Raw genomic sequence first — 23,762 nt, forward strand, 5'->3', positions numbered from 1 at the left:
GACAAGCCTGACCAACATGGCGAACCCCATCTCTACTAAAAATACAAAAATTAGCCTGGCGTGGTGGTGGGCACCTGTAATCCCAGCTACTCGGGAGGCAGAGGCAGGAGAATCGCTTGAACCCAGGAGGCAGAGGTTACAGTGAGCCAAGATCACGCCACCGCTCTCCAGCCTGGGTGACAAAGCAAGACTCCATCTCAAAAAAAAAAAAAAAAAAGACTATAAACAATGTAAACATATCATACTTTTAAATCTGCAACTAATAATGATACAAAAATCACCACAGAATCTAACAATCAGAATTGAAGGGTGCTAGTGAACCAACTATTATGAAAACTGGTAAATATATAAAAACTCATCATAAAGTAATGCTTAATTATGACTAAACACTATTCATGTCTGGGCCATACAGCTGCTGAGATTCCATTTCCTTCCTCACAATGTTTTCTTTAGACTTAATAATTGTTTTGCTTTTTGTTTGCTCAGGGTTTTGGTTTGGTTGAGACAGGGTCTCGCCTCTTTCTGGGAATGGAGCCCACTCTCCTCTTTTCTTGGGTAACTCTCTCATCTTTGTGAAGGACATTCTCATTTTCCTGAGAAAGGGTACATGGAAGGAGGTGAACTTTGAGATCTTGTGTGTCTGAAAATTGCCTTTCCACCCTCATGCTTGATTGGTTCGGTATAGAACTCCAGGTTGGAAGTTAATTTCCCTCAGAATTTTCAGAGTATTGTTCTAGTTCATAATATTGCTGTTGAGAGATCAATGCTACTCTAACCCTTGATGCTTTGTATAAAAAATTTGTTTTCTTTCCCTGGATGCTTTAGCCTACCCTCTTTATCCCAGAGTTACATAACAGTATCTAATCATGTAAGTTGCTGTGGGTCTACTCAGTGCTAAACACTCAACAGGCTCCTTCATTGTTCACTTGCTCCCCAATTTTTTTTTTTTTCTGTTCTCTTTTTCTGGAATTCCTATAATTTGGCTATATTTCCTGGACTGGTCCATGTAATTTTCTTATCTAATCTCTTCTGTCTTACAGCTTGTACTACAGGCATGTGCAACCATGTCTGGCTAAGTTTATTTTCTGTAGAGATGGGCTCTCACTATGTTGCGCAGGCTGGTCTTGAACTTCTGGGCTCAAGTGATCCTCCCATCTCAGCCTCCCAAAGTGCTAGGATTACAGGCTTGAGCCACTGTGCCTGGCTGAGATTTCCTTAACTTCATATTCTACCTATTGTATCTTACATTTCTGTTCTCATATTGCTTAACTTCAAAGAGCTATTTATTCTCTGAATGTTCTTTTTCTAACAGGTATTTTTACTTGACAGATGAAATGTCTGGTCTCTTTGAGAATATGAATACTTGCATTTAAAAGTCCATCCAAATAGCTCTCTTCCTAGATGTTTGCTTTGGCCTTTTTCTTTTAGGTTTGAAGCTTTTTTCAATGTCTATTGTTGGCTGTTGGTTCTTGAAATGCTATTTTATATGCTTATTTCTAAAATAAGTTCAAAAAGCTAGAGTCATCTTCCCCCATACCTTTACTGATCTTCCTAGTAATTTCTTCTATCACAGCACTTTATATGTTAGAATTATATTTTGTATCTCAGTCACTAATCAAATTACAAACTCCTCTGGGACAGGGAATGCACTATTTTATCAACTCCTAATACAATACTCCTAACACAATAAGAGATTAATACAATACGGGCACACAACAGGAACTCAGTAACTGTTAGCTGAACTCAACTACCAAAGGCCAGTTGACTCATTTCTCACAGGTCGAATCATTATAGACTATTAAAGAGTTGAAAATAATTTCAGTTTTCAACCTGTATAGAAATTATCCTGGCTGGGCGCAGTGGCTCATGCCTGTAATCCTAGCACTTTGGGAGGCCGAGGTGGGTGGATCACGAGGTCAGAAGATCGAGACCATCCTGGCTAACACGGTGAAACTCCGTCTCTACTAAAAATACAAAAAAATAGCCAGGTGAGGTGGCAGGCGCCTGTAGTCCCAGCTACTCGGGAGGCTGAGGCAAGAGAATGGTGTGAACCCGGGGGGCAGAGCCAGCAGTGAGCCGAGGTCACACCACTGCACTCCAGCCTGGGTGACAGAGTGAGACTCCGTCTCAAAAAAAAAAAAAAAAAAAAATTATCCTGAGAATATATGGGAGAAGAGGACATCAGTCATAAAACTTAGATCATGTTTTACAGTTTATAAAAGTGCTTTATAACATCTTATTTAATATTACAGGTACATAAGCAGCTACTATTACCCCATTTTACTCCTGCTACTTAAAAAAAAAAAAAAAAAAGCCCAAAGTTAATATATTTGAAATATTGAACCACATACCTGAAAACTAACCATATCCCAAAATCCATCCAGATCTGTACAGGTAGTCTCCTTTATACCTCGTTTATATTCACAATCATCAACCAGTCCTTCAAACTGTTTGAACCTTTCCTTCATAAGGAGTCTTGTTTGACCAACTGCTGTGCGAATAAGATCTTTAGCTGAAGGAAATAAGAGATTTTTTTAAATTACAGGACAAAACGGGACATTCATTGCAAGTCAGCCCACTGATAAGACTTCACTCCAAACATCCTAGGGCCTACAGGTTGTTAAGCAAAACAAAAAATATCTACCACAAAACTTTGTCATACAAATACTGAGTATTAACTATTTGCTTCAATTCCTGCTCAAAATTAACAATATTTTCTCATACATATTGCTATATACTAAATAGCATTCTACTTCTTGTTGTACTTTATAAGAACTCAACGTCAGCCGGTGTGGTGGCTCATGCCTGCGGGCGCGGTGGCTCATGCCTGCAATCCCAGCACTTTGGGAGGCCAAGGTGGGCGGCTCACCTGAGGTCAGGAGTTCGAGACCAGCCTGGCCAACATGGTGAAACCCCATCCCTACTAAAAATACAAAAATCAGCTGGGCCTGGTGGCAGGCACCTATAATCCCAGCCACTTGGGAGGCTGAGGCAGGAGAATCGCTTGAACCCAGGAGGCGGAGGTTGCAGGGAGCCGATATGGCGCCATTGCACTCCAGCCTGGGCAACAAGAGCAACACTCATCTTAAAATAATAATAATAATAAATTAATTAAAAAAAAACAAAACTCAACGTCAAACAACTCACTGCAAATAATTATCTAAGAAGGACTTCATACTGACAGCACATAATTTTTTCTAAACAGTTTCCCAAATAAATCAGATTAAGAAACTCTTCAGAAAATCTTTTCCATATTGATTTAGGTAATTTTCATTCAGAGTATATTTTTGTGTAAACAATATCAGATATCAATTGATATCACCCATAAAGTCATATTTAAAAAGCTAATAATATTCACTGTTACTTGCTTGGTTGGTTAGAAAAATGTCTAAGTCAAAGGGAACGACAGTCAATATTCTAATTACTTACATCTTTTAAGTTATATACCATTTTAGCACAGATGTTAGGGAACATATGTTGAGATATGAAAAACACTTGCTACTTTATTGTAGACATCAAGTTAAAAAAGAAAAAATTCTTGCTACTTTGAATGATAATGAAACAATAAAGTTAGGCAATGCTATATTTTTATGTTTCAGATAAATGTAACCATAGTAAAAGAAACAAAGCAAACAAAAAATACAAATGTTGCCTCACCATCATCTGGAATGTCCAATTCAAGTTTCCTGTCCCACTCGAGGCAATGTGAAGTTAATTTCTCAGTTTCTGACTGGAGGATATTTCTAAAATTATGACATACATTTCAGTTCTACAAGTGGTTTTTACACTAGTAGCTAAGTATTAGCATAACATCATGATACATAACATTAGGAAGTTATAAAAGGGAGCCACAATATTTTCCCAAAGTTGATACTGAATTATTTATAAACTGTGATATATTAAAATCCAAAAATACAAGTTGATACCCTTTGTATGTACATCCTTTTATACCTAAAACTTATGTGGCTGGATAATACCAAGAACCTACTTTTTAAGCTAACATTTCTAGTTTGTTCTGTTCTTTTTCAGAAGTTGATCAAAGTCAGACATTCCTAAATGTGCATCAGATTCTCAGCATTGTCTATGAAACTAAAGCCAACTCAACTGTCAAGAGTAAATTAAAGCTAAAAACTGTTAATCCCAGGATTATAGTGATGGGGCCTCACAGATCCTAATTATTAGGCTTTGCTTGCTTAAAGGTAGTGGTTCTCAACTGGGTCAATTTTGCCCCATTCTAGGGAACATTTGGTGGTGGTTGGAAATATTTTTGATTGTCATGACTGGAGGAGTGCTACTGGCCAGGGATGCTACAAAACATCCTACGATGTATAGGATATATACCCACAACAAGTATACAATCTAAAATGTCAATAATGCTAAGATTGAGAAACCCAGGCCTAAAAGAAGTTTAATTTGTGTCTATGGAAAAAGTATCCTAGCACGTAGAGAAACTGGAACCCTTGTATGCTGTTGATGGGAATGTAAAACGGCAAAGCCACTGTAGAAAACAGTATGGCAGCTCCTCAAAAAATTAAAAATAGACTTACCACACAACCCAGCAATTCTACTTCTGGGTATACACCCAAAATAATTTAGAGCAGGGTCTCAAAGGGGTATTTGTACACCCATGTTCATACCTGTTCACAACAGTTAAAACATGGAAGCAACCCAAGTGTCCACTGACAGACAACGGGATAAGCAAAATGTGGTATATACATACAATGAAATATTATTCGGCCTTAAAAAGGAAAGTCTGACACATGCTACAATGAATGAACCTTGAGGACATTATGCTAAGTGAAATAAGCCAGTAAAACAAGACAAATACTACATAATTCTACTTAAATAAGATACTTAGCAGAGTCAAAATCAGAGACAGAAAGTAGAATGGTATTTACCAGGGGCTAGGAGGGAATGGCTGAGGAATGGGGAGTTATTGTTTAGTAGGTACAGAGTTTCAGGCACCTACCACCACGCCCAGATAATTTTTTTATTTTTAGTAGAGATGGAGTTTCACCAAGTTGGCCAGGCTACTAGTCCTGAACTCCTGACCTCAGGTGATCTGCAAGCCTCAGCCTCCCAAAGTGCTGGGATTACAGGTGGGAGCCACCGAACCCGGCAGGTTTTGTTTCTTTAAAAAAAAAAAAAAAATTTAGGGCCAAACTCAGTGGCTCATGCCTGTAATTCCAGCCAGCACTTTGTGAGGCTGAGGCAGGCAGATCACTTGAGCCTAGGAGTTCCAGACCAGCCTGGGAAACATGGCGAAAACCAATCTCTACTTAAAAAAAAAAAATACAAAAAAAAAAAAAATTAAAAGATAAATGAAAATCACCTAACATCAGTTTCCCTCCGCTGTATTAAGGTTATAAATATTTTAGTTTTGGTTTTAAATGTCTAGATATTAGTACAAAATTCTTTATTTTTATTTTTTTTTAAATACAAAATTCTTACGCTAGAAACAGACATAGTCCCAGCTCCTAAGGAGGCTGAGGTGGGAGGTCGGGAAGTCAAGGCTGCAGTGAGCCAAGATCGAGACACTGCACTCCAGCCTGGGTGACAGAGTGAGACCCTGTCTCAAAAAACAGAAACAAAAACAAAAAATTTGAGTTGTTCATATTCAATGACACAACATGACGATTAATAAGGAAGCAGAGGGTCGGGCACGGTGGCTCTCACCTGTAATACCAGCACTTTGGGAGGCTGAGGCAGGCGGATCACAAGGTCAGGAGTTCGAGACCAGCTTGACCAACATGGTGAAACCCCGTCTCTACTAAAAATATAAACATTAGCTGGGTGTGGTGGCACACGCCTGTAATCCAGGCTACTCAGGAGGCTGAGGCCTGAGAATTGCTTGAACCTGGGAGGCAGAGGTTGCAAAGAGCCAAGATCGTCCCATTGCACTCCGGCCTGGGCAACAGAGTGAGACTCCGTCTCAAAAAAAAAAAAAAAAAAAAAAAAAAAAGAAGAGATAGCAGAAATGGTTTAGTTCTGACATTATCTAGTTAGGTAGATTGCTTAATATTTCAGTAACTCAGTGGAATGACACAATGGATTAGCTACCTCTAAAATCCCTTATAATTCTAAAACCCAGTGCTCTAAAAAAGAAATTAAGCTGGACATAGTGGCTCATGCCTGTAATCCTAACAGTATGGGAGGCTGAGGCAAAAGGATCGCTTGAGCCTGTGAGTTCGAGACCAACTTGGGCAATATCATAAGACCCCGTCCCTACAAAAAACAAAACAAAACAAAACAAAACACACACACACCAAAATTAGCCACCCACTGGCAGGAGGATGGCTTGAGCTCAGGACAGAGAGGCTGCGGTGAGCTGAGATCACATCACTGTACTCCAGCCTGGGCAACAGAGTGCAACCATTTCAAAACAAAAGAAAAGAAAGAAATGAAGTCACTCTCAAAAAGTATATTTATAATAGAACAAATGAATAGTAAAACTATAATGAGATACTTACTTCTCATCTATTTGATTTGCAAACAGAATAGTGTGTATTGTATGATATTGTCTCTCTCTATAGATATATGTTGTCTCTCTCTCTCTCTATATATATGTACATGTTGCAGGAAGTCAGGGACCCCAAATGGAGGGACTGGCTGAAGCCATGGCAGAAGAACGTGGATTGTGAAGATTTCATGGACATTTATTAGTTCCCCAAATTAATACTTTTGTAATTTCTTATGCCTGTCTTTACTGCAATCTCTAAATATAAATTGTAAAGATTTCATGGACACTTATCACTTCCCCAGTCAATACCCTTGTGATTTCCTATGCCTGTCTTTACTTTAATCTCTTAATCCTGTCAGCTGAGGAGGATGTATGTCACCTCAGGACCCTGTAATAACTGTATTAACTGCACAAATTGTACAGCATGTGTGTTTGAGCAATATGAAATGTGGGCACCTTGAAAAAACAGGATAACAGCGATTGTTCAGGGAATAAGAGAGATAACCTTAAACTCTGGCCGCTGGTGAGCCGGGCGGAACAGAGCCATATTTCTCTTCTTTCAAAAGCAAATGGGAGAAATATCACTGAATTCTTTTTCTCAGCAAGGAACATCCCTGAGAAAAAGAATGTGCACCTGGGGGTGGGTCTCTGAACTGGCCCCCCGGGCGTGGCCGTCTCTTACTGTCGAAACTGCAGGGGTGAAATAGACCCCAGTCTCCCATAGCACTCCCAGGCTTATTAGGAAGAGGAAATTCCCGCCTAATAAATTTTGGTCAGACTGGTTGATCTCAAAACCCTGTCTCCTGATAAGATGTTATCAATGACAATGGTGCCCGAAACTTCACTTAGCAATTTTAATTTCGCCCTGGTCCTGTGATCTCACCCTGCCTCCACTTGCCTTGTGATATTCTATTACCTTGTAAAGTACTTGATGTCTGTGACCCACACCTATTCACACACTCCCTCCCCTTTTGAAAATCCCTAATAAAAACTTGCTGGTTTTTGCAGCTCGTGGGGCATCACGGAACCTACCGACATGTGATGTCTCCCCCGGATGCCCAGCTTTAAAATTTCTCTCTTTTTGTACTCTGTCCCTTTATTTCTCAAGCTGGCCGACGCTTAAGGAAAACAGAAAAGAACCTACGTGAATATCAGGGCAGATTCCCCGATATATATATGTATATAGATATATATATATTTTGAGATGGAGTCTCACTCTGTTGCCAGGCTGGAGTGCAGTGGTGCAATCTTGGCTAACTGCAACCTCCGTCTCCCAGGTTCAAGCAATTCTCCTGCCTCAGCCTCACGAGTAGCTGGGACTACAGGCGTGCACCACCACGCCCGGATAATTTTTACACTTTTAGTAGAGATGGGGTTTCGCCATGTTAGACAGGATGGTCTCGATTTCTTGACCTTGTGATCCACCCACCTCGGCCTCCCAAAGTGCTGGGATTACAGGCGTGAGCCACCGCGCCCAGCCTATTGTCTATATTTTTTAAAAAAGAAAAAAATGTACGTGTTGTATTTGTCTACATATGCATGAACTATCCATGGAAGTATTCACAAGAAATGAGTAACACTTGCCTTCATGAAAGGTTCAAACTATGTGGTTGGGTCACAGTGCTGAGAAGGAGTCTTCTCACTTGTACCTTTTCCTACCCTTTGAATTAGGAACCACATGAATGTACTAGTTATCAAAAAAATACTTAAAATTTAAACGTGAAAATCACCTAACATCAGTTTTCCCCCACTATATTAAGGTTAAAAATTTTTAGTTTTGGTTTTAAATGTCTAGATATTAATACAAAATTCTTACACTAGGAACACACAGACATACCTGAAATATGGCACACCATGGTGGGGCTGAGCAATTCGACCTTCATTTCTTTCAAGTGATGGGACTTCTTTTATTGGAAGGCCATTTAAATTTTTAGTAGTAGCTTCATTTTTATTTAAAACATGTTCTATAAATTAAAGAAAATCTTACATATAAATTTCAAAGCAACAATTCCTAAAATGACAGCCCCTAAAAAGACATTTAAAAAATCCTTTTCAATGTTTAATTTTAAAATTTTATTTCTGCCTCAATCACTTCACATTTTCTCTAAAGTAGCTCTCAATATTTTTTTCTTTAAATTTACATTTATTTCCCCTCTTCTGTCTGTATTCTTCATTCTAATTATCTCTTCAGATATCTTTACCCATGCTTTCCCGTCTTTTCTGACCCTGAGTTCACATCCCCAAATGATATGGTGAAAAAGAGCTCCAAACAAATCTGACAAGTAATAATCCAGAAAAGTAAAAATGTAATTACTATACCTGAAAGCAAAATATTTTTTGTATTAATAACATTATTCTAAAAAATGAATAAATTAATTAAATACTATACCTTCATGCCAAACAGTTAGAGGACCCAAAGAACATGGCAATTTATTTGAATCTTGCTGTATTGTCTTGGTAGAGTAAGTTTTACATTTTTGTGCCAAAATTTCTTTTGTTGCTTGAGACTCATCACTAAAAACAATAGCAAAAATATACTTCATGAAACATGAACTCCATATATCTAATATAAAGGGTTTCAAAATTGTGTCACTTGTAGATCTGGGCTAAAATAGAAATGTTTCTATTTTTTTAAAATGTGTATTCTGGAGGGGAGAAAATGTAAACACCTATAGTGTGAATGTCCATTTTTACTAATTAATTGTAATCAGATTCAAAGATTTTGAAGATTTCTTAATGGAACATAAACACTTAACAGTCTTAGATGCTGCTGAGCAGTTTTTAGTATATTTGCTGCCAGCCAGTCTTTGCAAAATGATCTTGCCTTTTCTTTTAAAGGTTCCAACTGATTTTTCCCTTGTTTTGCAAATTAATCATTTTTGTCTTCAGGGCCAGTTTTTCTAAATACTAAGCCAGAAGAAAATGAGGAAAAAGTCGTATCTGAGCTAAAGCAGTATAGCAATTTTCTTCTTTTGAAAAATGTATGTGTTATAATTAAGTCATTTATTAAAAACAAAAAAACCCAAATTGTATAGTGAAAATAACAATGCATAGGAAATATAAAAACTGTCAATTACATTATTGTACCTTCTGAAGAATTTTTTTTAAAGAAAAAATTGCATGATTCCTAATTAACCCAGTTCACTAATAATAACTTTTTAAGAGCATAGACCAAATATAAGAAAGACATTTGGCCGGGCGCGGTGGCTCACGCCTGTAATTCCAGCACTTTGGGAGGCCGAGGCGGGCGGATCACGAGGTCAGGAGATCGAGACCATCCTGGCTAACATGGTGAAACCCCGTCTCTACTAAAGATACAAAAAATTAGCTGGGCGTGGTGACGGGCGCCTGTAGTCCCAGCTACTTGAGAGGCTGAGGCAGAAGAATGGCGTGAACCTGGGAGGCGGAGCTTGCAGTGAGGGGAGATCACGCCACTGCACTCCAGCCTGGGTGACAGAGCGAACTCCGTCTGAAAAAAAAAAAAAAAAAAAAAAAAGAAAGGCATTTATTACCCATCTTAACAAGGGACTTATTATTAAGATCATATTCTTACACTTCTGTTTTTAAAGGAGTCCAGGTGTAACTGGGTGTCAAAAAAGCATTGGCACTTCTGGGAGTCATAGGTGTTACTTGATAGGTCTTCAGACCATCCAGTGGCTGAAACATAAAATCCTTAGGTGCGAAGGAATTCTTCCCTTTTATTTTTGCAGTATTTATCTCGCGTAAGTTTTCCATTTTTGATAAGACTCCATCTGGATCCATTCCACTTGTTGCATTAGTTTGTGAATTCAAAGTATTTTCTTCACTATCGACTTTACAAGAAATACCCTAGGATGTGAGTTAACAAAGTAGAGTAAGATTTCTCTCTTCTGAGGATATATTCAACCAATTTTTATAGGTCTGAAAATATGACAACAGAAATATATGTTCTATGTACATAATTTGAGAGACAAAAACAGATACAATTAAGTGTGTACATGGAATCAGAAAACCAGTTACGCTAAATTCATTGCTATTACCCGGGAATAGAATCTTTTTTTTTTTTTTTTTTTTTTGATACGTAGTAGCCCTCCGTCGCCCAGGCTGGAGTGCAGTAGCGCGATCTCGGCTCCCTGCAAGCTTCGGCTCCCTGCAAGCTCCGCCCCCCCAGGTTCACGCCATTCTCCTGCCTCAGCCTCCCAAGTAGCTGGGACTACAGACGCCTGCCACCACGCCCGGCTAATTTTTTGTATTTTTAGTGGAGACGGGGTTTCGCTGTGTTAGCCAGGATGGTCTCAATCTCCTGACCTCGTCATCCGCCCGCCTAGGCCTCCCAAAGTGCTGGGATTACAGGCGGGAGCCACCACACCCACCCCGAACCAATTCTTATTTAAAGACTAACTAATACCTTTTGGGTATTACAACAAATTAAAAGATAATGGAAAATTAATATGGAAAAACTTATTCAACAAATACGTATCTTTTTACTTAAATTATGTTGATAATTACGGCCAGGCACGGCGGCTCATGCCTGTAATCCCAGCACTTTGGGAGGCTGAGGCAGGCGGATCACAAGGTCGGGAGGATCACAAGGTCGGGAGATCGAGACCATCCTGGCTAACACAGCAAAACCCCGTCTTTACTAAAAATACAAAAAATTAGCGGGGCGTGGTGGCAGGCGCCTATAGTCCCAGCTACTTGGGAGGCTGAGGCAGGAGAATGGTGAGAAACCGGGAGGTGGAGCTTGCAGTGAGCCGAGATCGTGTCACTGCACTTCAGCCTGGGCGACAGAGCGAGACTCTGTCTCAAAAAAAAAATTATGTTGATAATTACAATGGTTTAAAATCAGAAATCTAACATTATGGAATGACTATCATTAAAGACCAAATTCTTAACTTAAATAACCTTAGATTATAAATAACCTTAACACAAGAGCAATACTTTCAATGTGACACAAAAGATTAACCATATAAAATACAAAGCATATTTACTATTTCAAGTCAATTTGTTACTTGGTATTTAAATAATTTCTAGAGGTTTCCAGGTTTCTGATTTTTAATAAGATATGAACTCAAACCCAGGTATTTCAACCTGGACAAGAGTTTAAGTGGTAACACTGTTGAAGCCAGCATGGCAGTCAAAGCAAAAACTAGTGATAATCCTTAAGGGTTAATCTTAAGGGGGGACCTATAAGGTCCAGCTGCTTTATCTGTGAAGATTCACTGTGTGTTTCCTTTCTTGATCTGTGTTTGATTTTTTACTAAGAATCTAGCCAGGTTACTTAATCTTCGGTACTTTTTTTAAATTAAGAAATTATACTGGCCAGGCGTGGTGGCTCACGCCTGTAATCCCAGCACTTTGGGAGGCCAAAGTAGGTGGATCACCTGAGGTCGGGAGTTCAAGACCAGCCTGGCCAACATGGTGAAACCTCGTCTCTACTAAAAATACAAAAATCAGATGGGCGTGGTGGCGCACGCCTGTAATCCCAACTACTCGGGAGGCTGAGGCAGGAGAATCACTTGAACCCGGGGAGCGGAAGGTGCAGTGAGCCAAGATCGCGCCATTGCACTCGAGCCTGGGCGACAGAGTGAGACTCTGTCTCAAAAAATAAAAGAAAATAAACTATACCATAGATTATAGGCCAAGGGGTTGGGTCCTCAAATGGGGCATCTTTTTTGAAGACCTTATTAGAAACCATGCTAGATGCAGGCAGAAATTTTAGTTTATTTAATTCTTACAACTACTCTATGCAGGTATTCCATGTTAGGAATAAGAAAACAAGCTCATAAACTACATAACTTGCCCAGGGTTATGCAGCTAATTGGAAGCAGAGAGAGTATTCAAACCCAGGCCTAAATGAATCCAAAGTCAATGCATTTCACCCCACTTCACCCTATGTCTTGGCTAATTCCCACATATAGGTTTCTCTCAGCTGTGTTTTTATTTTTCTCCATCTTCTAACAAAATTATGCTTTCTCTACCTATAAAGCTCTGAAAATAAGATACCTGAAAAACAACAAGAGTAAATCCTCTTGATGCTTTCTTATGGTTCAGGAAGTTTTAACACGCATGTAGGTTAACCTTTTGAAGCAGTTCTTTATGTTTAATTTCAACTTTATGAAAGTAGCAATGAGATTTTCAAAGCATCTAGAATTAAAAAGATGTTTATTCTCTACCTTGTCGGGTTTTGTTTCTACATTTTTGGCAGGTCTTCCTTTACTTGGCACCTTTCTTTCTGGTTCGTTTTCTAAAACAACAATAAAATATTTATTTTACTAGATAGAAATGCTACAAGAAAATACTAGGTAACTTGGGAAAGGAAAAGAAGCAACAGTAGGAATATATGTCTTGAAGGATTTTTTTATTAAAAGCCATATTATAAAAAGGGTTATGGAATTTCCTGCCAAATACAAACCATCTCTTTTCAAAACCAGAGTGTTTTACCCTTTTCATCTGAATACCAAATACAGATTGAGTATCCCTCATCCAAAATGCTTGGGACCAGAGACATTTTAGATTCCAGATTTTGGAATATTTACATTATACTTACAGGTTCAGCATACTTGATACAAATATCTAAAATCTGAAATGCTCCAAGAGCATTTCCTTTGAGGATGACCTTTGAACTTCATGTCAATGCTCAGAATTTTGGATGTTTTGATTAGGGTTGCTCAGCCTGTACATATTTATTACAGACAATTAGAAAAATAACAGAAAACTACAAAGAACAATAATGACAAATCACCCAGGATTCCATTACTCAGCTGTCACTTCAGGGTATGGTTTTCCAGTCCTATGTCCACATATTCCCATAATGCTTTTTAGAACTGCGATCCTACTGTTCAGAGTTTGACCTGCTTTCCTTTGCCCACTTAATATATCATGAACCATGTCATTAAGTGTTCTTTAATAATATTATTCTTAATGGCTACATTGTATTGCACCAAATAAATGAACTGTGATTTACTCAGACCATTAATTTTTCACTTTGAAACACTGCTTATACTAATTAAGATCTTCAATGATTGGGCACCCATTGTGTGCTAACCAGATGTCAGGGCACAGAATCTATTTTCAGGTATTAGAATTTCCTGTTTCCTTGTCTCCTACTCAAAGAAGTACTTGTTGATTTTTGAAATGGAACACAAAAACCTCAAGGACCAAACATTCTAGTTCAGTCACTGATCAAGGAATAGTTCTCACCATTAGCAGCTCTTGTGACTGGCTTTTTTGCTGTGGTAGATGAGACTGTTCTGGGAACCTGCTTTGCTGCTTGAGTAGCTGATCGAGTCATTCTCAACGACGTGGGCATTACAGGCTGCACAACTGTGGGAAAAAAAAATAACTACATCAAATGTCCCTTGTAGTTATTAAATTATTGCTGTGAAGCCAGGCATGGTAGTGCATGCCTGTAGTCCCAGCTACTTGGGAGGCAGGAGGATTACTTCAGCCCAGGAGTTCGAAACCAGCCTAGGCAACATAGTGAGACCCCGTCTCTACAAAAAATATAAAAATCAGCTGGGCATGGTGGCAAGTCTGTAGTTGCAGCTACTCAGGAGGCTGAGGTGGGAGGATCATTTGAGCCCAGGAGGTGGAGGCTCCAGTGAGCTATGATTGTGCCACTGCACTCCAACCTGGGCAACAGAGCAAGACTCTGTCACAAACAAATTCCAGTTGACCTTCAAGACACTTAAAAAAAATTATGGCTGTGGTAGCCTCAGAGGATTTATAGTAATTGCTAATATTCCTACCTTTTTTCTCTTTGTCTGACACTTTCTTTTCAGAAGTTTGTCTTGGACCAGGTCGGATTGCTCGAACATCACTCTCGTTATCAATCTATTTAAGAGATTAGGTGCTATGTGATTTAATTGCATAATGAATCAGACCATCATATTTTTAATCTGTAAATTGATTCCTCATATGAAATCTGATCATTGTAAATGACCCAACAACAACAACAAAAAACTACCCCAAATAAAATGAGATAAAGAAAAGCTTTCCATTAAGCTTCCAAAAAAGCTTACATCCTTTTTCACAATCACAGAATTTGGAAAATGCTAATAACCCAAGCTATTAAAAACAGCTCACTATAACTTGCCTTCTGAAGGTCCTTAAACACTCCTAGACATGCTTTCACTTCAAGACCTTTTAATTTTGCCTAGAAAATACTTCTCCTGGATAAAAAGCGCTTTCCCATGGTTCTCTTCTCCACTTCCATAATGACTTCACTCAAAAGGCTTTCATCTCAGGGAGGCCTTCCTTAACTGCCCAATCAAAATTCTACCCCATGCCTATTTCTAGTACACCCTATCTCCCCTTTTTAAAATCTCTTCCATAATACTTATCATCTTCTGGCATATTATGTATTTTTTTAAATGCCTTACATGTAAGTTCCACAAAGAGAATTTAGTTTATTATATCCCAAAGCCTACAACACCAGGAACATCATAGCAATGCAAAATATATATGCATACGTGGAACTTAGCTTCCTCACCTGATAAAGAGACATATTATTTCCCTTCTTGCCCACTTCACTTTGTTTTAGTAACCCTCCTAATATCTCTATTACAGTATTTTGAAGACCCGTAAGTTTATAACACCTACCCTGTGTGCTTTCCTCCCCATCTGCATTTCATGCAGGTAACTTGGAATGCATAATAGGAGCCCAGTAAACAAAACAAGAGTGTGACACAAAGACAGTTTGCCATGGATCTCATAAGGAATGTTGGAGCAAATATTTTAAGTGAAATTGCTCTACATCACCATACTAAAAACAGTGACTTTGGTACCTGTTAACTCTAGTAAATTAATCATTATGTTTGAATCTGATACTAGATTTAAAATGAATTTACTTACTAAAAAAGTGCAATTTATCATTTTAGTAACAATTATCTACTATCAACTATACCTTAGTCTGCTCCATTTGGTCTTTGGCCTTTGACCTTGTAATCCGTATAGAAGATGGAATAGCCTTAGAACAGTCAAAAGAAGATGAACTTAAAATATGAACTGGTAAAGGTTTACTTCCATATCTTATTACAAAATAAAGTTCCCATTTTAAAGTTAAATTTTATCCTTAATCTCTTATAGCAAAAAGATACTTAAATTCCTTTTTCTGGTTCTAGCTTGATTTAAATTAAGTTAGTAACTTCAAAAATTACTCACATTTCTCAGTGAGAAAGAAATTTCAAACCGTATTTTCCAGGTATTGGAATCATCATTAATATGAGCTTCTATCCTCTCTTAGTTCTCCTGCCTCTCTGACCAGTCCTCAGCCTGGTACCTGGCTTCTGCCTACCTAAAAGTGCTCTCTAGAGCCCACTTTTTCATAATTTTATATATCCTTATTGGAATGGTCTCATTTAGTCCTACAGCTTAAACACCCATCCATATTCCCAATATTATATCCTAAATCGACATCTTAGCACCAATTTCCATCCTTCTTTCCAAATTTTTACTAATATCTAGGTGGCCCACACAAGTTTAAGATTTTTTAAAAGGTTATTAACATGCACCCACTTAAGCTTGTTCCTTATCTTCCTTATCTCTTTTAGCAGCAGAGCTTCTCTCTGCTTTTTCAATTTCCTTTACCCCTCACCATCTACTTGGCCACCAGTCCTGTCAAATGCCTTTATTTAGATGTCTTACACCTATTTTTTCCTTTTAAAACCCACTGCCCCTTTCCATCTATTCTATTACAATAGTCTCACAATTGGTCTCCCTATCTATAAATGCTTCCCTTTCCAGACTAAAATCTTTAGGGCTATGGTATTTTCCTGAATTATTAATTTGACAACGGCACTACCCTTATTTATAAACTTCTCCTGATTCTGCATAACCTACAGGATAAACACCAAATCCTTTGCATAACATTGTTCAGCCTGATTCTACCAATTTTCCTAGTTTTATCCTATCTCAACTTACCTACAGCTATCTTAAGAGACCTGATTTTCATTCTTCTGAGCTACTATTATGTCATTCCCACCTTCTACCAACCAGTTAATAAAGAGACTAAGGGAAAGGGGTTAGTCACTTAATGTCTTGAAGAAAATACCAAATAAAAGAAACTATTCCTTTATATTAAGACACTAAATTTACCTTTTTTGGCTCAGCTTTCACAGCATTCTGGTTTGATAAAAGAAAACAAGGCATATCAGGTCTATAACGACCCACTTTAAATATTCCTCGTTTAGCTTTCTCTCTCTGCTCTTTCAATTTTTGAAGTTGCTTTTCTTCTTTGTATTTTTGGAGCATCTGTTTTCGTTGATCACCTAGAATAGTTTTCATTGCCCCTAGGCAGAAAAAAAACCAAAACCACACAGTATATAAAACATTTCAGATGAAAAGTTATGCAAATGTATAAACAATTATTTTTGTGTCATTTCAACTGCTGCTAAAAAATGCTTTCAGGCCAGGCACGGTGGCTCACGCCTGTAATCCCAGCACTTTGGGAGGCTGAGGAGGGCGGATCATCTGAGGTCAGGAGTTTGAGACCAGCCTGGCCAACGTGGTGAAATCCCGTCTCTACTAAAAATTCAAAAATTAGCTGGGTGTGGTGGCGGTCACCTGTAATCCCAGCTATTCAGGAGGTTGAGGTAGGAGAATTGCTTGAACCCAGGAGATGGAGGTTGCAGTGAGCCAAGATTGCGCCCCTGCACTCTAGCCTAAGCAACAAAGCAAGACTCCGTCTCAAGAAAAAAAAAAAAGCTTTCAATAAGCCAGGCACAGTAACACACCTGTAGTCCCATCTACTGGGAAGGCTGAGGTGGAAGGATCATTTGAGCCCAGGAGTTCAAGTTCAGCTTGAGTAACAAAGCAAGACCTCTCCGCACAAAGGGAAATGCTTTTAATATTTCTTGTTAATTCTTTAGCACTCTAACCACAAGTTATTTCAACCCCTAGTCTTTTAAAATTTGTATTCATTTTGCCTTCATGTGTTCAAATATTAACTGCTTGCTATGTAATAGGCATTTATTACTTCACTTTTAAATTAATTAACTTGTATGATAGCCAGCATCCAAGCTGCCCTCTACTGATCCTCACTTCCTGGTAGTCTTGCCCTGTGTCATCCCCTCTCACACTGAATAGGGCTGACTTGTGTGACCAAGAGAGTATTACAGGAATAATGGAATATGACTTCTAAAACTAGGGTAGTGTTTGCCTTGCTCTCTCTTGAAGCGTCGCTTGCTCTGGGAGAAGCCAGGTGCCATGTGGGGCCTTAAGAAGACTCAAGCAGTCCTATGGAGATGTCCACATGACAAAGAACTACAGCCTCCTTCCAAAAGCCAGCATCAACTTGCTGTTCATGTGAGTCAGTCATCTTGGAGGCAGATCCTCCAGTCTCAGTTAAGGCTTCAGATATATCTCTGGATGACATCTTGGCTGCTATCTTCAGAATCACCCAGCTCAGCCATACCCAAGTTCCTGACCCACAAAAATTGTATGAAATAATCAATGTTTATTGTTTTAAGCTGCTAAGTTTTGGGATAACTAATACAATTATAGGTGCTATTTATTATAATAGATGTACTCTATTTCTTCTCACCTACTCAAGGACATTCTTCCAGCAACTTATCCTCTTACTCATCTATTTTTTCCTCTACTGAATTGTTGCCATTATGAAGTTACAAACATGCGGTAATTTCTCCCAACCTACATCCTCATCTAGCACTTATTTTTCTAGTCCCATTTAAGGCAAAATTCTTCAAGAGAGTTACCTGTATCTCTACTATCAACACTTTTATTTATTTATTTATTTGAGGCAGAGTCTCGCACTGTCGACTTGGCTGGAATGCAGCAGCGTGATCTCGGCTCAATGCATCCTCGGCCTCCCGGGTTCAAGCGATTCTCCTGCCTCAGCCTCCCGAGTAGCTGGGATTACAGGCGCCCACCACCATGCCCAGCTAATTTTTTGTATTTTTAGTAGAGACGGAGTTTCACCATTTTGGCCAGGGTGGTCTCGAACTCCTGACCTCATGATTCACCCACCTCGGCCTCCCAAAGTGCTGGGATTACAGGTGTGAGCCACCATGCCTGGCCTTTTTTGAGACAGAGTCTCACTCTGTCGCCCAGGTTGGAGTGCAGTGGCGCAATCTTGGCTCACTGCAACCTCCACCTCCTGAGTTCAAGCAATTCTGCCTCAGCCTCCCTAGTAGCTAGGATTACAAGCATGCGCCACTGCGCCTGGCTAATTTTTGTATTTTGAGTAGAGATGGGGTTTCACCATGTTGGACAGGCTGGTCTTGAACTCCTGACCTCAGGTGATCCACCCACCTTGGCATCCCAAAGTGCTGGAATTACAGGTGTGAGCCACCAAGCCCAGCCTATTTCCAACACTCTTTACATTCCCCCTCTTTTCAAAATTATGAAAAACTTCTAATATACACACAATTATAATGAACCCCATATACCTATGACCAAGATTCAATAATTATGAACATTTTGCTGCAGTTGTTTAAAACAAATTATGCTTAGAAGATTTCATCTCTAAATACTTTAGTATATACTTCTAAAAAATAAAGACATTTCTGGAAGGGTGCGATAGCTCACGCCTGTACTCCTAGCACTTTGGGAGACTGAGGTGGGCGGTTCATCTGAGGTTGGGAGTTTGAGACCAGCCTGACCAACATGGAGAAACCCTGTCTCTACTAAAAATACAAAATTAGCCAGGCGTGGTGGTGCATGCCTGTAATCCCAGCTACTCAGGAAGGCTGAGGCAGGAGAATCACTTGAACCCGGGAGGCAGAGGTTGCGGTGACCCGAGATCGTGCCATTGCACTCCAGCCTGGGCAAGAAGAGCAAAACTCCGTCTCAAAAAATAAAAATAAAATAAAATAAAATAAAGACATTTCCTTTCATAGCCACGATATCATCATCACACTTAACAAAATCAGCAGTAATTCCTTGTTATCTATTACAGGGTCCAGATTTAAACGTCTCTATTTGTTTCAAAGAGGTCTTTTAAACCATCTATTTACTTAAATCAAGAACCAAGTAAAAGCAACACGTTTTATTTGAATGTCTTTTTAAATCTCTTCATCTAAAACAGATCCTCCTCCCCACTCTTCTTTTCATGCCATTGTCTTACTGACAAAAGGTAGTCAGTTTTCCTATTGATGTCTTTGCAAGCTGTATTTGTTTATTTACTCATTCCTCCAGGCTCCATGTTTTCTACAGACTACAAATTATATCTAAGGGTTTGATTATACTCATCCATTGCAATCTGACTTTCACTCCCTGAACCTCACTCCACCAAAACTATTCAAGATCACCAGTGACCTCCACAGTGGTGAAGTCCAAATTCTCACCTCTATTATACTTGATCTAACAAGCAGTACTGACTAACATAGTTAATCAGTCTCTCCTCGATAGGCACTTTTCTACTCGGTTTCTAGGATAGCACGTTCTTCTGGTTATCCTCTTACATTACTTTGCATTGTTCCTTGGTTCTTTACTAGTTTTCCCTTGTCTTTTTTTTGAGACGGAGTCTCACTTTGTTGCCCGGGCTGGAGTGCAGTGGTGTGATTGGCTCACTGCAACCTCCACCTCCTGGGTTCAGATGATTCTCCTGCCTCAGCCTCCCAAGTAGCTGGGACTACAGGCGCGCGCCACACCCAGCTGATTTTTGTATTTTTAGTAGAGATGGGGTTTCACCATGTTGGCCAGAATGGTCTTGATCTCTTGAACTCGTGATCCACCCACCTTAGCCTGGGGTACTGGGATTATAGGTATGAGCCACCGCATCTGGCCCCTTGTCTTTTAATACTTTAGTATCAACTAAGTTATTGCAGTAGTCTACTTACTGCTCTCCCTGATGTCGTACATACTACCCTATAATCTATTCTCAACACAGCAGCCAAAGTGATCCTTTTTTTTTTTTTTTTTTTTTTGAGATGGAGTCTCGCTCTGTTGCCCAGGCTGGTGTACAATAGCGTGATCTCAGCTCACTGCAACGTCCACCTCCTGGGTTCAAGCAATTCTCCTGCCTCAGCCTCCTGAGTAGGTGGGATTACAGGTGCGTGTCACCACACCCAGCTAATTTTTTAATTTTTAGTAGAGATGGGGTTTCACCATGTTGGTCAGGCTGGTCTCAAACTCTTGACCTCGCCATCCACCCGCCTTGGCCTCCCAAAGTGCTGGGATTACAGGCATGAGCCACTGTGCCCGACCTGATCCTTTTCTTTTTTTTTTTTTTAGGGGACAGGATCTCCATGTGTGGCCGAGGCCAGAGTGCAGTGACTTTTCACAGGCACCATTGTAGCACACTGAAGCTTCAAACTCCTGAGCTCAAGATTTCCTGCCTCAGCCTCTGGAGTAGCTAGGGCTACAGGCCTGACTCCAAAGTGATCCTTTTAAAACATGAATCAGATTACATAAACACCCATTAATGGCCTCTCATTTCAGAGTAAAAGCCAATGTCCTTATAATGATGGTCCTTAGGATTCTATGTAATCTATCTCCCTTGCTCATTCTTTTCTACCCAGTTACCTACTTGCATTCACTAAAACATATCAGGCACACTCCTACCTCTAAGCCTTTGCAAACGGGAAATAAAGGATATTTTAATAGCATACTGAGATAGTTAGACTTTAATTTGAAAGATTTTTGGTTAAGAAATGGAGCATTTGAGAGGACAAGATGAGAAAGGAACCACCCTTTCTCAGATAAAAAATGTTTGGTTCTTTCTGCCATTCCCTATTTATCCTAGCATTATTTCAATGCCATCTAGCTCCTAACGCCTACTATATGAACACAACAAATAGGAGTAGGGTGACTCCTGACTAAACACAAGTCATTTCTCAGTTTGCTTTCTCTTTTCTGTAGCATCCTTTGCCTTCTAAGATGCTCTATTTTCATCTTTTTCTGAGATTATTCCTTTCTTCTTTAGTTGGTTCTTTCCATCCTAATGGTCCCAATCCTTCTGGGCAAACTGCAAGGATGAATTCTTTGCTCTTTTCTTACTAATGTTTCCATTGACAAAGTACTCTCATTTCATGGATTCTTTAATTATTCTATTTTTACATTTCTTATCAATTTATCTTGTCAACACTTATCCTACCCAAGCTCCATAAGAACTTTAGGATTTCTATGAAGCAATATAGATAATAAAGTGTTATAATACTCCACAGGTAAAGGCTTTTGCCTTAAAGACAGTAGTTAGTTGTAGATAACAGGTTATTAAGGGGCCAGGCGCGGTGGCTCACACCTGTAATCCCCACACTTTGGGAGGCTGAGGCAAGATAATTCCTTGAGCCCAGGAATTTGAGGTTACAGTGAGTACACCACTGCACTCCCGCCTGGGTGACACAGTGAGACCCTGTCTCTTGTAATTTAAAAAAAAAAAAAAAAAAAGGAGAAAGACCAAAAAGGAAAGTTATTTATAGAATGGTATTTCAAAACTCTTCTGGCCAGAGTTTTTTACTCACACAGGCATTAAACCAACTAGTATTCACTCTTCAAAGTACTTAAAATTACAACAGACCTTTACTTACTTGGCTTAACATTGGTCTTTTCTGGAACAAGCTCTTGAGATGTCTCATCTAATTCAACAAGAATTCTACCTTCCAAGGTTGGAACGTTTACATCTTTCAAACCAAAGTGTCTATTTCGTTCGTATTCCTTATGTCTATTTTCTTTCTGAGACAGTGATTTCCTATGAGCAATTTTAGTTCTAATCATTTCAGTACTTATATCCTTCCTGTGTCGACTGGCAAAATGTGATGAAGACATCCTGTCAAGGAAAAGGACAAAACCCAACTTACATGAATTTTCATTATTTAAAAAATTAAGATTACAGTTCATTTCCTGTCCCACTTCAGGGCCTTCTGAAATAAAAATATAAAATGTGCAATGAAATAAATATGTAACACTGAAAAGTGAGAAGAAGATTATCAGAGAATAAGAAGCTACCTATTTGGGGGTTTTAAATAGGAACTTGCTTGACCAGTGAAGAGAAAGCCAGTAAGTGATAGTCCAGAATAAAAGAGGCTCTGGGCTTACCACAGAGAACACTGCAAAAAGAAAAGCGTGAAATAAAGGTGAAAATAGGTTAAGTGAAGGACCATGTACACAAGGGTTTCCTTACCCATGATGAGGAATGCAGGTAGTCTAACATTTCTTCTAAAGCCAAAAGAAAACCAAAAACAAACAAAAACCCCACACCAGGTACCTATTAGTCATATAGGGATAATCAATAGGCAACCGGATACAGATAGAGTTGGATAGAGAGGCACAGGGCAAAGTATGTGGAAAGGAACAAGGAGCTTCCATGCTCTCTCAGGTAGCACCACTGTTTAGGAACCTTCATGTATTCACCTAAGAAGCTCTCCAAACACAGGTGTTTTTTTTGGTTTTTATGGCAGCTTCATTACATAAGCATGAGTGATTAAATCATTGACCACTGGTGATCAAGTCAACCTTCAGTTCCTCTCCCCTCCCCAGAGGTTGTGAGGTGGGGCTGAAAATGCCAACTCTCTAATACTGCCTTGGTCTGTCTAGTGACCAGCCCCAATCCTGAAGCTATTTAGAGGCATCCAGCTATCAGTCAATCATTAGCATACAAAAAGGTACCACTTTGAAGACTCCAAGGATTTTAGTAGTTGTTTGGCAGAAAACAGAACAAGACCAAATATATAATTCACAATAACCCTATCAGTTTGCTCCATTATTTTCATCCATACAAGAAATCATACAGTTTAGGCCGGCACGGTGGCTTAGGCCTGTAATCCTACCACTTCGGGAGGTCGAGGCAGGACTGCTTGAGCCCAGGAGTTTGAGACCAGCCTGGGCAACATAACACGACTCCGTCTCTATAAATTTTAAAAAAGAAAAGCCATGCACACACACACACACGCACGAAATCATATAGTTTAATTGGCACATGCCTTTTTCTTGGAAAGATCTTTGAGAATGTATTCAAGCAAAACAAAAGAGGACAATAAAGACGACGTCAGTAGATCCAACTGGGGAGAACAAAGAAAATTAGAAAGTTTGAGGAGGTCACCTGTGTAGCTGGTATAGCGAACCACCAAGCCAAACTGGAGAAAGGATACTGATTCTCAGAAGTCTTGGCAGTTAAAAAACAAAAACAAAAAAAGGTAAGGGGGAGGCTCTGTGATAGACACACTATGGTATATTCTTCAACAAGAATTAACTAAATCCACTAGAAAACTCCAGATAATAGAAAAATTGGCACAAGTAATGCAATACATTGTTACATGATTCTAAGCAATCAACAAAATATAAAAAACGAGAATCTGTCTGACCTGCATGCTAATAACATTCTCCTCTAAGACCCAAGGAAAGTGACAATGGACTGTGCTTT

At 39.2% G+C, this 23,762-nt stretch overlaps 1 protein-coding gene across 4 annotated transcripts in view; it reads right to left on the reverse strand.

The window, feature by feature from the left end:
• The window catches only part of DLGAP5 (DLG associated protein 5), a 43,624-nt gene that overhangs the window by 18,940 nt on the left and 922 nt on the right, over positions 1-23,762 (reverse strand). For all 4 annotated transcript variants that reach the window (XM_009427656.5, XM_009427654.5, XM_054665679.2 and 1 more), the window contains 11 exon segments: positions 21,931-22,169; positions 16,538-16,731; positions 15,348-15,410; positions 14,191-14,275; positions 13,643-13,765; positions 12,616-12,686; positions 10,014-10,288; positions 8,850-8,974; positions 8,298-8,424; positions 3,658-3,743; positions 2,352-2,512 (listed from right to left, as the gene is read on the reverse strand). In XM_009427656.5, coding sequence (XP_009425931.5) covers positions 2,352-2,512; positions 3,658-3,743; positions 8,298-8,424; positions 8,850-8,974; positions 10,014-10,288; positions 12,616-12,686; positions 13,643-13,765; positions 14,191-14,275; positions 15,348-15,410; positions 16,538-16,731; positions 21,931-22,168 — 1,548 coding nt within the window. In that variant the 5' untranslated portion in view covers position 22,169.

This window comes from Pan troglodytes, chromosome 15 (genome assembly GCF_028858775.2).
Source record: "Pan troglodytes isolate AG18354 chromosome 15, NHGRI_mPanTro3-v2.0_pri, whole genome shotgun sequence".
In the NCBI taxonomy this organism is placed as follows: domain Eukaryota; kingdom Metazoa; phylum Chordata; class Mammalia; order Primates; family Hominidae; genus Pan; species Pan troglodytes.